This window comes from Syngnathus floridae, chromosome 6, assembly GCF_059516105.1.
Source record: "Syngnathus floridae isolate MCC-2025c chromosome 6, RoL_Sflo_1.0, whole genome shotgun sequence".
Lineage (NCBI taxonomy): Eukaryota > Metazoa > Chordata > Actinopteri > Syngnathiformes > Syngnathidae > Syngnathus > Syngnathus floridae.
Genome location: NC_142418.1, coordinates 3,995,001 through 4,009,598, shown reverse-complemented (window position 1 = coordinate 4,009,598; position 14,598 = coordinate 3,995,001). Strand labels below are relative to the sequence as shown.

At 43.7% G+C, this 14,598-nt stretch overlaps 2 protein-coding genes across 12 annotated transcripts in view; both read right to left on the bottom strand.

The window, feature by feature from the left end:
* plcg2 (phospholipase C, gamma 2) overlaps positions 1-4,331 on the bottom strand; it is a 145,210-nt gene extending 140,879 nt beyond the window's left edge. For 3 of the 5 annotated variants that reach the window (XR_015859134.1, XM_088379312.1, XM_088379319.1), the window contains exon 1: positions 4,189-4,330. Coding sequence is in view for 4 of the 5 variants with exons in the window: in XM_088379312.1 (XP_088235438.1) it covers positions 4,189-4,239 (51 nt within the window). In the remaining variant the exon portion in view is untranslated. Of the gene's footprint in view, positions 1-4,188 lie in introns of all 5 variants that reach the window. The other 2 variants (XM_088379316.1, XM_088379313.1) reach the window with 2 other exon arrangements.
* A 2,281-nt stretch (positions 4,332-6,612) lies between these two features.
* meak7 (MTOR associated protein, eak-7 homolog) overlaps positions 6,613-14,598 on the bottom strand; it is a 93,576-nt gene continuing 85,590 nt past the window's right edge. For 2 of the 7 annotated variants that reach the window (XM_088379333.1, XM_088379334.1), the window contains one exon: positions 6,613-7,004. In XM_088379333.1, coding sequence (XP_088235459.1) covers positions 6,994-7,004 — 11 coding nt within the window. In that variant the 3' untranslated portion in view covers positions 6,613-6,993. Of the gene's footprint in view, positions 7,005-8,329; positions 9,292-14,598 lie in introns of those variants that run through there. The other 5 variants (XM_088379329.1, XM_088379341.1, XM_088379335.1 and 2 more) reach the window with 4 other exon arrangements.

Sequence of the window (14,598 nt, the reverse complement as noted above, 5' to 3'; positions counted from 1 at the left end):
ACCCAAAGTGAGACAACACACTTTTATAGTAAAAAAAAAAAAAACTTTACGTGTGCACTTTGCGTTTAACAGCACACCAACAATTAGTAGGTTTGGTACAACCAGGGTTGGAATGGTAAGATGGACATCCTGGCGATTTGAGCTAGGCTGCTATATAAACTGCTTGGACTGTTACTCTAGGCAGGTTTTATACAGGTTAATTACAATGACTGCACTAGCTTTGATACCGAGGGTGTACCTAAGTCAAAACAAATACTAAATGCTTTTCCCCGAAGGTGTCGCCACAGGAAAACACCCGTTTTTGTCCAGATGATCCACATGAGAAGTGTTTGGCAGTTTTTACGCCGGATGCCCTTCCTGATGCAACACTCTGCATTTACCCGGGATTGGGACCGTCACACGGGAGACACTGACATGTGCATTTGGTTCCCTGACCAGGAATTGAACGCAGGCCGCGGGTGGTGAAAGCTCCGCATCCTAACCACTGGACCATTAGGGACAAATACTAAATGAAGTAATAAATTAAAATACGGCGAGAAACAACACCACTATAGTTTAAACCCTATCTGTACACAATTAAAGAGGCATAACATGGTCAGAACTGTTGTTTATATTAGCAAGAAGGTAGCTTGAAAAGCCGAAGTGCATACAAAATTTAGCGTCAATCCAATAAATTGTGCACCAGAGGTAGTGTGCATGTTTCAAATAAGAGCAACACCAGGAAGTGCATTGTTAGCTGCCTTTTAGTTTTCTGACTTAAAGCATTTGATAAATATGCTTTGTTACTGCTGAGTTCACAGGCTGCGGTACAAATACAGTGTGTCATCATTACGGACTGCAATTCACCCCAAGTGTGGTGTGTGAGCTCTTTGTCTCCGGAAATCTGCACCTGGGAAATCACAAGATCATGCAGAACCATTTATGTTCTCTATTTAAGAAACTGTATTTTTCACATCAAAGTCAAAGTCGAAGTCAGCTTTATTGTCAATTTCTCCACATGCCAAAGACACACAAAGAAACCAAAATTTTGTTCCCCCCTATCCCACGGTGACAAGACATGGCCCACAATAGACAATCAAGTAAACAACAGCGTGCTGAATAAATAATGAATGAATAACACAACAAATAAATAAATAAGAGGAGCAAAAAGGAGCAAGTGAGCGTACAGCAGACATTCCAGAAAATAGCGCATCAGTGCCGCACGCTACGCAGAAGGGGGTAGCGAGTTCAGGGTCCTAACAGCCAGGAGAAAGAAGCTGTTGGCGAGTTTGGTGGTGCGGGAGCGCAGGCTCCTGTACCTCTTCCCAGAGGGCAGAAGGTCAAACAAAGAGTGAGCCGGGTGACTCACATCACTCGCAATCGAGGTTGCCTTGCGGGCGAGATGGGAGGTGTAAATGTCCTTCAGGGAGGGGAGCGAAGCACCAATAATCTTACCAGCCGTATTCACTATGCGCTGCAGGGCCTTCAAGTTTTGTTCAGTGCAGTTACCACACCAGACAGCGATGCAACTGGTGAGGACGCTCTCAATGGTGCCACGGTAGAATGTAGGAAGTACAGGCGGCGCTGAGCTTTCTTTGCCAGTGACGCGGTGTTTGCGGACCAGGAGAGGTCCTCACTGATGTGCACCCCCAGGAACTTGGTGCAGCACCGTCGATGATCAGCGGCAGGTGTTTTGTGTGACCCTTCCCGAAGTCAACAACGATTTCCTTGGTCTTGTTTACGTTCAGCAGGAGGTTGTTGTCCCTGCACCACGTGGTCAGAAGGTCAACTTCCGACCTGTACCGAGTCTCGTCGCCCTTCGTGATGAGACCCACCAGAGTCGTGTCGTCAGCAAACTTCACTTTGCGGTTGTCGCTGTAGGTCGCAGTGCAGTCATGCGTCAGCAGGGTGAAGAGCAATGGACTGAGCACGCAGCCCTGGGGGGCCCCCGTGCTCAGCGTGATGCTGGCGGAGATTTTGTCACCAACACGCACCACCTGAGGCCTCTGACAGAGGCCAGTTGCAGAGGGAGGTACTGAGGCCCAGCTCGTCGAGTTTGCAGATGAGTCGCTGCGGCACAATGGTGTTGAAGGCAGAGCTGAAGTCCACAAACAGCAACCTCACATATGAGTCCTTTCTCTCCAGGTGGGTGAGGGCCGAGTGGAGGGCAGAGCAGATGGCATCCTCAGAGGACCGTTTGGCACGGTACGCAAACTGGAAAGGGTCAATGGTGGGGGGGAGAACGGATGTGATGTGCTCCATGACAAGCCGCTCAAAGCACTTCATGATGATGGGCATCAGTGCCACGGGGCGGTAGTCATTGAAGCAGGACGGTGCAGGTTTCTTCGGCACAGGAACAATGGTGGCAGCCTTGAAACACGAGGGGACGATAGCCTGCTGCAGGGAAACGTTAAAGATGTCCGTGAAGACACCCGACAACTCCCCAGCGCAGTCCTTCAGCGCTCGACCCGGGATGTCGTCAGGGCCCGCCGCCTTATGGGTGTCAATAGCGGCAAGCGCCCTCCTCACTCCGTCGGCAGAGAGGCGCAGGGGCTGCTCGGGTGGGGGGGGGAGTGGTCTTCAGCGGGCAAGTGCTGTTCTGGGTGTCGAAGCGAGCAAAGAAGCGGTTTAGATCGTTCAGCAGACGGACGTCGCCCTCACAGCTCCTCGGCGCGGGCTTGTAGTCCGTGCTGGTCTGAATGCCCTGCCAAAGGCTACGTGCGTCCTTGCTGTCCCTGAAGTGGGTGGAGACCTTGCACGAGAACGCCTTTTTCGCTTCTTTGATGCCCTGGGACAGGTCGGCCCTCACTGTCCTCAAGCCAGCCTCATCCCCCGCTCTGAAAGCCTTGTCCCTGGCCCTCAGCAGCCTGAGGACAGCCCCTGTCAGCCACGGCTTTCAGTTCGCACGAGTGACGACGGATTTTGAGCAAGTCACATCATCGATGCACTTCGTGATGTAAGAGGAAACAGAGTCAGTATGCTCCTTTATGTCCGTCCGATCGTTGTAGGTGGCCGCCTGCTTAAACAAGTCCCAGTCAGTGGTGTCGAAGCAGTCACGGAGTGCATCAGAGGCACCCTCAGGCCACACCCAAACCCGCCTCCGAACCCGCCTGGATGCCTTTACCAATTGTCTGTATGCGGGCAAAAGCAAAACGGTGAGATGGTCAGAAAGCCCAAGATGGGGGAGGGGGGTGGCTTTGAAAGCTCCCTTATGCGCAGAGTAGACTAGGTCCAGGAAGCTGTCTCCACGTGTCGGAAAAGTAACATGCCGGTGAAGCCTCGGGAAAACAGACTTCAGGTTGGCATGATTAAAGTCTCCAGCGAAGATGGTGAAACCGTCAGGGTGCGCTGTCTGCTGTTCACTGACAGCCTGGTACAGTTCACCAAGCGCCGCGATCCTGTCGCCTTCGATGTTGGAAGGCGGGATGTATACCGCGACTAGCAGAATCGCGGTAAATTCCCTTGGCAGGTAAAAAGGACGGCACTTGATGATCGCAAACTCCGCAAGTGGCGAGGAGTGCTTACATACCACCACAGAGTCCAGGCACCATTCTTCTCGGATGTAGACGCATATTCCACCTCCTCGCGACTTTCCCCCTCGTACAATGGCACGGTCCGCCTGATAGCACGCTAGCCGCTCAGATGCACGGCAGAGTCCGGAATGTTGTCAGTCAACCAGGTCTCGGTGAACACGAGCACACAGCAGTTCCGCACCGTCCGGTTTGTAGACCTCAGCAGGCGAACGTAATCCATTTTGTTGTCCAGCGAGCGAACATTCGCCAGAAGAATGGAGGGCACCGCCGGGCGCGCTGGGTTGGCCGCCAGCCCGGCCCGGACGCCTCCGCGCTTGCCCCTCTTCTGCCTCCTCGCACACCGTTTCCGACGGCTCCCAAACGGGGGAGGAATAGCGGGCGAGGTCGGCGACGTTTCAGGACGTAGCAGTCCGAGCGCCTTTAATGTCGCCGCTTCAAAACCCAGAACGCCACAAAACCCACATCTGCCGATGTCGAGCAGAACCTGCCTGCTGTACTTGTAGCACGATATAGCACGACGAGACGAACACATAAGACCGTCGGACGAACACTCATTAGACGAACAAATCACCGTACTGACGGGACAGAGAGTGGCCGCGCCGCCATCTTGGATGGTATCATATATCATATTCATTTAAATAAGCAAGATTTTATTGGTAGGCAAATAAAAACTCACCGGTACATCCCTGAGGTGCAGCCACAGCCATTCCACTTCATGCGTTTTCATTTCTGGTGTACTTATAAAAAAATATGTGAGGAGTCAGTGAGTTATTTAGGCCTCTTACCAGCAGGCCTGCACTTAGTTTTGTCCTTTGTTCCAGCGTATTGTCTTTTGCTTTGATGACTTGTCACGGCGCGATTGTGAGTTTTCTCGGAGCCTATTAAATTTGCACTCATGTCATCTGTATGTGTTTTGTATACCCTCTCTGCATCTGGAAACTTGAATTTCCCCCCTGGGATCAATAAAGTATCTATCTCTCTATGTATGACACTCATCTACGGGCAATGTAAGTGTACCTTGGCTACCTTCACAGCTGTCTGGTTTGCATAGGTTTATCCTAATCTTGTTCCTACAGGATACTACAAAGAAAAAAACTATTACATCAAAGTTATTTCCACTGTGTGTTAATGTCAAGATTGCAATTACAGTGTGATTTATGCTATTGTATGCTACAATTACTGTAGATTCATGCAAACGAGGACAACATTTATTTTGCAGAGGAAGGTTGTAACACCTGGAATTGTACATTTCTTCTGACAAGGTGTTTGATTGGTAACATTCATTTAGAGTTTTAGACTGTTACAAGACGGCATATTGTGCATTACAGCAGAGAGCAGTGTTGAGCTTTTTGTAAAAATAAAAAATAAAATAAAAACAATAGCTGCACAGTTGGCCAAATAAACTGGAGAGCAAGAATCTCCTTTGAGGGAAAAAAAAAGGACAACGCTACATAAAGGAGAGACACATGGTGCTGTGACGATTTTCCCCTCTGTCAAGATCAATAAAAGTTCAAGCTCACTTTAGACTCAGTGTGGTCTATCAAGAGCATCCTCTATTTGGGCTCCAGAGCTCTGGAATGCCTACCCACAGATATCAGAGCTGATATCTCAATAGAAGCATTCAAGACGCGATTAAAGACGTTATTTATATGCTCTTGCTTCTAATTAAACTACGCTGGCCATTTTCACTGCAGTTTGTACTGTCTCTCATGCTACCCTCCTCCTCGGCTTTGGAGCATCAACGAATCGGGATGAGATCTGAGGTGAGCCATTTCAAGATAATTGGAATCAACCTCCCATCTACCTGTCCAGGACCAGGAAACGTACAAGTAACATCTCTACAGACCCTTCTCACCCAGATTGCAGTCTGTTTGAACTACTCCCCTCCGGACGACGTTATAGAGCTCTGTATGCCAAAACCAGCAGACACAGAGACAGCTTCTTCCTCCAGGCTGTTGCTCTGATGAACTCACACCACTCTTAGAGTCATTACTGTGCAATAACATCCTGCTCTCCACACCTTTTTTGTCTACACTGTTTGTACTATGTGTCCTCTCTGCATCCATTGCAGTCTGGTCATCCTAGAAAAGGGACCCTCCCATCTGTGGTCTCTTCTCAAGGTTTCTCGTTTCCCCTAGCTGGAGTTTTGAGTTTTTCCTTGCCCTCTTGGGAGTTTAAGATCAGGGGATGTTTGAGAATATCTGCCATTTTTCACATGTCCTGAGTGTTGTTGTTAGTCACCTAAATGTTGAACAGAGGCTGTTATTTACCGAAGTCAAATTCCTTGTTTGGCACGCTCAAACATGGCGGATAAAAACTCTTGAATCTTGAATCTCCGCAGGCACAGCCATGATGACTGAGGGTGTCTTCGTGCAGCTCTACATTTGATTATGGACATCTACATTACCTTATTTTGTATTGTTTCATATTGTGTTAAGTGTTGCCCACTCTGCAGCCATTGCAGCTTGATCATTTGGAAGAGGGATCTTCCCATCTGTGGTCCCTTCTCAAGGTTTCTCATTTTTCCCCAATTTGGGGTTTTTGAGTTTTCCCTTGCCCTCCAGGGGGTTAAGGTAAGTGGATGTGGAGAATATTTGTCAACTGTGGGCATGTGAAGCCTTTGAGATGTTTTTGTGAATCAGGGCTAGATCAATAAACTTGATTTGAAGTTGATTCGTTTTAAGGGTCAAAGGTGTTATGACATTGGCTATTTTTGACCACTCCAAATACATTTGCACACAAATGACAACACAAATCTCAGTCAAGTTGTTCTCAGCAGGGTCCGCAATATTATATGCAGTGAAATTCGATGATTGATTGTGAAGGGAAGAAAACAATGACTCTAGAAGTGAGTCAGCATTTGAATAGGCAATTTTGCCACACTTTTGGAGAATTACCCATATACAAAATGGTTTTGAAATGTTAGAATGTGCCTGCTGCCTACATGTAAAATGCACAGTAGGCTGCATTCACACTGTGAAAAATGTTCAGTCGGATACAGTGCACACTTCTGCCAAGCCACACGGAAGAAGAGACAACATAAGTAAATTACTGACATGCAATTAAGACACCAGCAATAAATTGCACCGTATCAAATTGCTGCATGTGACCTTCAGGCATTTATTACTGCAGTGTGAACATAGACTAAATATATTCATCTGGTACTACATCCACTTACATTTAAGCAATTTAGATACTGCCAAGGATTGTTATACCGGTTTACGAGAACACAGTCACAAATTACAATAACAGGCTGGGAATAGATGAAATGACTGTTTAAAGGTAGATTAGAATACAAAATTTGCATCAGCACACGATCTTCCATGGGCCCAGATAAAGTGACAAGGAAGTTGACCTTTAGTACTTCTGGTCCTTATCTGGCTCCCTGAGACCCTGGCTATGTATTTTTTTGCCTGTCATCTCCATCATAGCCTGGACCTCTGGATCCACATCCAAGACACTCCTCTTCCCCATCCATTTTTCATCCTGAAACTGAAAATTACAATTATTAGTTTTACAGGTAGGAAATAGAAAGACGCAACTGTAAATGGTGATTGGAAAAGTGTATTAATAAAACTAGCTTTCAATATATCACACAAGGATTTGTGTAGTGTGATGCTAGTCTACTATGTGCATACAAGGTGTATACTACAGTATGTGTTTTCCATCAAACAAATCGATTATACCCTCTCAATGTGAGACTGATCGCAAAATTTGGATGTCAGCTGTATACCGGCACGAGACACAAAAGAGATGACGGTCCATTTTTCACTCACTAGCCCAGTTTACATATTTATTGTTCATTAAAATTAAAAGTGTTATTTTCAATTTTAACCCCCATTTTTAATGAACAATATGGCCACGTCCAGTTCATGTATTTTTTGTTCAGGATAATTGAAAGTGTTATTTTCTATTTTGACGCCCATTTTTAATGAAGAATATGACCACAACCCCCTCCCTTCATGTCTTGGTGGAAGACACTTGAGGAGCCGATCCCAATTCCCCGACTGGAAGTCATTGTAGACTATTGCTTAAAATGTCCAAAATCGACTATCAATTGGCATCAAAATTTACATGGACATCCACTATGACCACTTCAACATATTATGATTAGCCTCTCCGTGGCTGATTTATATGAGAATGATGAAATGTGGAAGTCAGCAAGTGCACCGGAGAGCCCCATATATACCAACAGGCTGGGAAAACGCGCACACCCACACACTGCTTCCTGGCTGTCCACGGTGAAGACATGCAGGCATAAACACCAATTGCAGAGACTGAAGTGAGGAATGAGTAGATATGCACATTAATTTGGTGACGACCGCCCCTGTTTATTAACACCTCGACACATCAACTTTAAAACCATGTATTCTTTTGAAGAGAGCAGCTCTGACTGATCTTTCGAGTCAGAGGTTTTACACACGCAGGTGCCCGTGAGTGAGTGAGTGAGTGAGTGAGTGAGTGAGTGAGTGAGTGAGTGAGTGAGTGAGTGAGTGAGTGAGTGAGTGAGTGAGTGAGTGAGTGAGAGAGAAAGGGAGAGAGAAAGGGAGAGAGAGTGAGAGAGAGAGTGAGAGAGTGAGAGTGAGAGAGAGAGACTGTTGAAGAAATTAACTAGTGATAGCGTGTTAAAAAAAAAAAAACCTTGCTTCTGGCCTTTCCTGATCACATTATTAGACTTGATATAGCTTTCCAGAGGGGCTGACTTCATCATTCAACATCCTGGATTCTCTACAATCTGCTTTGACACATTTGTACTGGAAGCAGCGTTCTACCAGTACAAGGCACAATATGGTGGAGGAAAGAGGTGTGATACCTCAGAAGGTGTTCAGTTTTTATTAAAATGTAGATTTGTCTGGAATAACTACATCCAAGTTATTTGCACTTATTGAATGAAGTTCATCCTTATGCACAAATTTTCATGTAGCTGTTATTTTTTCCCAATAACTTCAACATAAGTACAGCGTTTACCATATTACAAAATCAGTTTTTATTTTCCCTCATCTTAAATGTTTATTCTTATGCTTTCCCGTTTCATTCAACAGGAATAGGCACGTTGCCTCAAGGCAGCTGGTAAGATGGTGCTGGTGATTTCTAGGATGCTCAATTCCATCCTGCGCCATGACCAAGATTAGGGAGGCCTTGCCATCTGGTGCCTGTCATGGGTTTCTAGAGCCATAGAATATCCAATGTCCCTATGTGTGCTATCTGACGCCTTTCATTTCATCTGTTCAAATGCATAAATACAACCTATAATTTATTTTGACTTCTATGAACATTCAGAAACAGATTTAATTTCAGCTCAGTGGCCTAGTGGTAGAGTGTCCGCCCTGAGACTGGAAGGTTGTAGGTTCAAACCCCGGCCGGGTCATTAAGGGTTGGAATTGGGGGGTTAGGTCACCAAATGATTCCTGAGCGCGGCACCGCTGCTGCTCACTGCTCCCCTCTCCCCCAGGGGATGGATCAAAATCACATGGGGATGGGTTAAATGCAGAGGACAAATTTCACCACACCCAGATGTGTGTGTGACGATGATCATTGGGACTTTGACTTTATGTACAAAAAACAGGGAATAAATAATAATGATATAAAAAGCAGTCTTTGAAAGTCTAAGGTGATTTCTTATGAACTGGCTTGCTTGTTTGGACTGATACGGCTTCTGTGTTGCTTCTTTGCTTGGGTAGTATAAGTCGTTTGTTCGGGGTGGTGGTGATGGCTTCCTCTCTGATGTGTTTCTCTCTTATGAGCTCCACCACATCCTTCATCACAAGACTGATGTTCCCTAGGGAAAAAAATCAATCATGATATAGATCATCGGCAACAATGATCAAACCATATTTCTGCCCAAAATGTGTCCATGAAAGTTATATTAGAAACACTATTAAGCGTGTCATATTTCTTCCCGTCTTTGATGTTTTACATCATAGAAAAAAAAAATACAAAGGATCTCCACATTACCCCTCAAGTCTCAAAACATGTAGACGGTCAAAATGGTAGTGCTGACATTTCTACTTATTGCAGGGAAGAATTCAAATGTGTTACCCATGTTAATTAATAACAATTTTTGTCCAATCCAGATCCATTATAATTCCTAGTTTTTGAAACATCATGAATTCTCATGCATTTACTGCTTTTATCACATAATTTCCTAATTAATCGTTCGGAGTGTTTTCACCTCTAAACCACTAGATGGCATTAGAGACCAATGAATGATTTTGATTAGTTGAAGTACCGTAATTTCCGGACTATAAGTCGCGTTTTTTTTCATAGTTTGGGTGGGGGTGCGACTTATACACAGGAGCGACTTATATATGTTTTTTTCACAAAATTTTACTTGATCATTAAGACATCACTTACTTACAAGTATAGTTGACCACTTCCCATGTTATTTTTAGTATAGTTGATCACTTCACATGCTTTTATCTTGAAAATATTCAAAACATAAAAAAATAGACAAAACATCAAATAAAGCAATTAACACTTTAAAGCACCATACCCAAGTCCACTGTCTGCTGTATGTACACTAGCTCCATTTTTGCTCCTCTTATAATTATTATGATTTATTATTACTTGTTTGTTTATCATTTATTCAACACTCTTATTTATTCATTGTTTGTGCCTTCTTGTTTTTTTTTTGTGATGCTTGTATGCATATGTGTAAAATCTCACCGAGGGATAGTGGTAACGTAATTTCAATCTCTTTGTGTGTCTTGGTATATGAAAAAAAAAAATCGACAATAAAGCAGACTTTGACCTTGATAAAACCACCAAATAAACAAAACAAAAAACTACATCTGAAAAAAATTATATTTTCAGACAAAACTGGATGAGGGTGCTCTAAATTTCACCGTTGGCCGTGACTCATACTCTGGGTGGGCTTAAGAAAAATGGCACCAAAAAGAAACTCATATTTTGCAGGTTACAAACTTCAAGTTGTAAAATATGCAGCTGAAAACAGTAATCGAGCAGCAGAAAGAAAGTTTGGAGAACCGTGATGTACCAAGCGACGTCAGTGGCGCGGCGGTTGTTTACATAAAGGACAAACGTACCCACGTAAGGACTACCGGCATCATTAGCGGTGATCATTTCTAAGTGACACGGAGGACAAAGAGTTTGAAGGAATTAAGGATTTGGAGTGACATAGAAGGTTTGAAAAACTATTATGGCTTTTACACACGCCCGGTCCTACTCTACTGAGTCGGGGGCCGGCGCTCGGCCGAGTGGCTGTCCGCAAACGGTGCATGGGGCTCGGACATGGCCATTACGCACGCCTGGTCCTATGCCATGGAGCTCTCGTGTCTTGAAGTCCACGCCGCCACACGCTTGGAAGTTTTGTTTAATAAAGAGCCGTTTACCAAACCCACGTCTATCCTTGTACTTTGTTAACGCTACACTATAGTTATATACTAGATCTGTGGAATAAAGACGAGGCTGACGTCAGGGCGCACGCGCGGCGATGTTAACAAAGGACGAGGAATTTGATCGATGGATTTAATGGATTTAAAGTGCATGTATGGTTTGATAATATTATTGCTTGAATTATAGTTATTTGAAATATAGTTTATATGAGCCTGTGGAATATTTTGAAGTGCAAGCGCCCTCAGCCGCGCGCACCCATTGTTGACAAAGAATGATCGATGGTTTTAATGAATTGGAGTGACACAGAGGATTTTATGAACGTGTTACTCATGTAATAGTTTTCTTTAATAACTATATGTTACGTCAGGTCCATTCTGAGCTCTTCGTTTGTGTTTGTCACGTTAGAATACCTATCGTTTAGCCTGTTGCTATCGTATCGAACGATCGATGGATTTAATGAATTGGAGTGACACCGATGGTTTTATAAACATGTTATTTATGTAATAGTTGTCCTAAATCACTCTACATGTTACGTCAGGCCCGTTCTCAGCTCCTCGTTTGCGTTTGTCACGTTAGCATACCTATCGTTTATCCTGTTGCTATCGTATCGAACGATCGATGGATTTAATGAATTGGAGTGACACCGATGGTTTTATTAACATGTTATCCATGTAATAGTTGTCCTTAATCACTCTATATGTTACGTCAGGCCCGTTCTCAGCTCTTTGTTGGTGTTTGTCACGTTAGCATACCTATCGTTTAGCCTGTTGTTGCTATCGTTTAGCCTGTTGTTGCTCGTTCATGACTGATTTTGGTGTGGGATTTTGTCGAATAAATTGCCCCCCAAAATGCGACTTCTACTCCGGAGTGACTTATATATGTTTTTTATTCACTTTTTGGGGCATTTTATGGCTGGTGCGACTTATACTCCGGAGCGACTTATAGTCCAGAAAATACGGTAACTTCGTGCACGTACAACATATTCCAAAAATGTACGTGCTTGCATTCATTTCATTAAAAAAATGTTCAGTTTTCACAAAATTTGCAAATTTACGGCACATTTTTCCCCATTCATTCTTAATGGCACATTCAACATTTCACATTTACATCATTCCAGTTCGAAATTCACATCATTCAGCACATTCAAATCACATTGGGAAAGATTTTCAACATTCCCAAAATTGCAAAATTAAATAATTTCATGTTTTCACGTTAAACATTTCCGCAAAATTACACAAAATTTTGTTTTTCACTTCTAATTTCTACATTTTTCAACCGATTCAACCCGGTCCAACTTTCAACTGTTCATCTTTTGCTTACCTATTCCACAACTTCCCACTTACCAAAAATTCAAAATTTTCAATTTTGAAATTCACGCCAAATTCTCCAAAATTTTGTTTTCCACTTCTAATTTTTACATTTTTCAACCGATTCAACCCGTTTCAACTTTCAAATGTTCATCTTATGCCTACCTATTCCACAACTTCCCACTTACCAATAATTCAAACTTTTCAATAATGAAATTCACGCCAAATTTTTCAAAATTTCATTTTTCCCTTCTAATTTCTACATTTTTCAACTGATTCAACTCGTTCGAACTTTAAACATAGCATTCTCCAAATATTTATTCAGCTTCTACGCCTTCACACGCAATTTCTCCAGAAATTGCATTTTCTAGTTTACCACCTTTTACCTCCTATTGGACCGCGGCATCGCTGCATTGCTAAGTCTACAAAAGGCTGAGGTGACCAGCGAAGTGTACTTCCTAACACTGACAAGTGCAGCGATGTCAAGAAAATCAGAGCAAGCGCGCCGATTGATCTGGGATGAAACAGGAGTTGGAGGACAGTTTTTCAGATGCATGTTCGAATAATCGGAGGAAAGGTCGGATGAGGATTTTGTCCCTCTTTGCCCCGCCCGAGGAAAACGAGTAATCTGAGGACGACAACGAATGTGATTTGGAGGAAGATACAAGATACAGTGAAGAGGTCAGCAAGTGGCACTTGACGCTCGCCTTCGAGCCACCTCCAGAAGGGAGCCCCGGTGACTCGGGTCATGGTAAAGAAAACTTAATCCAAATTCAGATTCACCATAAGAGATATGTGAGCCATGCCTTTTCTGGCCCCACACCTGGGACACTCTTGTCATTAGTGTCCCACCAGGGGCATAAAACCTTAGACAATTTGGCTCCTAGGGACACAGAAAGCCCTCCACCACAACAGAATGAGGGCTAATTATAGTATAGACATCAAAGACAACAAAAACAAATCTTAGACTTATTTAGGACTGCAGCACCCATTATTGTAAAACATTTTATGTGCTCTGAGTTAGAGACATGCCCAAAGAACCAATAGTATTTATCGTACATTTTTGACTATAAACCACGACTTTTTTCTCAAATTTTGAACCCTGCGGCTTATAGTCCAGTTCGGCTTATATAGGCTTTTTTCCATGATTTTTGTGATAACTTGATCACTTTTATACATTCGTAAAAAGGCTGTGGACTGCTGTTGTGTGACACTGCTTCGCTGGGCGGAGGGATATGTGACACGGTCACTGGGGAGAAAAGTGGTGTATTGATTGCATGTCCATCCGCCAGGCAAATACTGCCGTATAATTCACACAAAGAAGAGACAGAACGAGATCAAGACGGACATTACTGAAAGGAAGCTTTTATGCACAAACCGTTATTATGGAGGGCTTATATAGGATTTTTTCCGTGATTTTTTTTGATGACTTGATCACTTTTATACACTCGTAAAAAGGCTGTGGACCGCTGTTGTGCGGCACCGCTTTGCTCGGCGGAGGAATATGTGACACGGTCACTGGGGAGAAAAGTGGTGAGTTGATCACATGTCCATCGGCCAAGCAAATAGTGGCGCATAATTCACAAAAAGAAGAGACAGAACGAGATCAAGACGGACATTACTGAAAGGAAGCTTTTATACACAAACTGTCATTATGGGCGACAAAAAAAATGCATATGCTGCCGCTTTTAAGTTAAAGGCAGTCGATGTTGATTACATTGTATTGCGTCACCCTTTTCTTTATTTCCCAGTCACGTCTACTCTGGAGCTATATGTGTCGCACGCTAATTTAATGTAATTTAGCGCTTTGTGCATGAATAAAATTAGCATGAACAGACCATCATCATGGAAAATGCTAGAAGAAATGCATAAAAGCGACGACGAAAGAGAAACTGAGAAAGTGTGTGGCGAAGGATATCCAACGCTATTCCAATCGGACACTGAGGAGGAAGACAGGAGGACGATGAAGCTTTTTTTTTTTTACTTGTACTGGTATGTTTTTTTTAACCAGCCCTGTTAGTGCTGTGCTACCGTGTTGCTGCTGTGTTACCGCCGCGTCTCAGTGACTTTTACCGGTATGTTTTTTTTAATCCAGCCCTATTAGTGCTGTGTTACTAGTGTTGCTGCGGAATTACTGCCACGTCACAGGCAGTGTTTGGAAAGAAATGTTGAGGTATGTTATTAAAACTTTAAAAAGGCTTTCTGTGTACCGTCTTTCTTTGTAAATAACTCGTGCGCAGGTGCGGCTTATATAAGAAAAAAAATTAAAATATCCCCGAATTTTAGCTGGTGTGGTTTATAGTCCGGTGCGGCTTATAGTCTAAAAATTACGGGAATACGTTTTTAATGAAAACCAACAACCATCATTTGGCTGGTGCGACTTACACTCCGGAATGACTTTTAGTCCAAAAAATACAGTACTT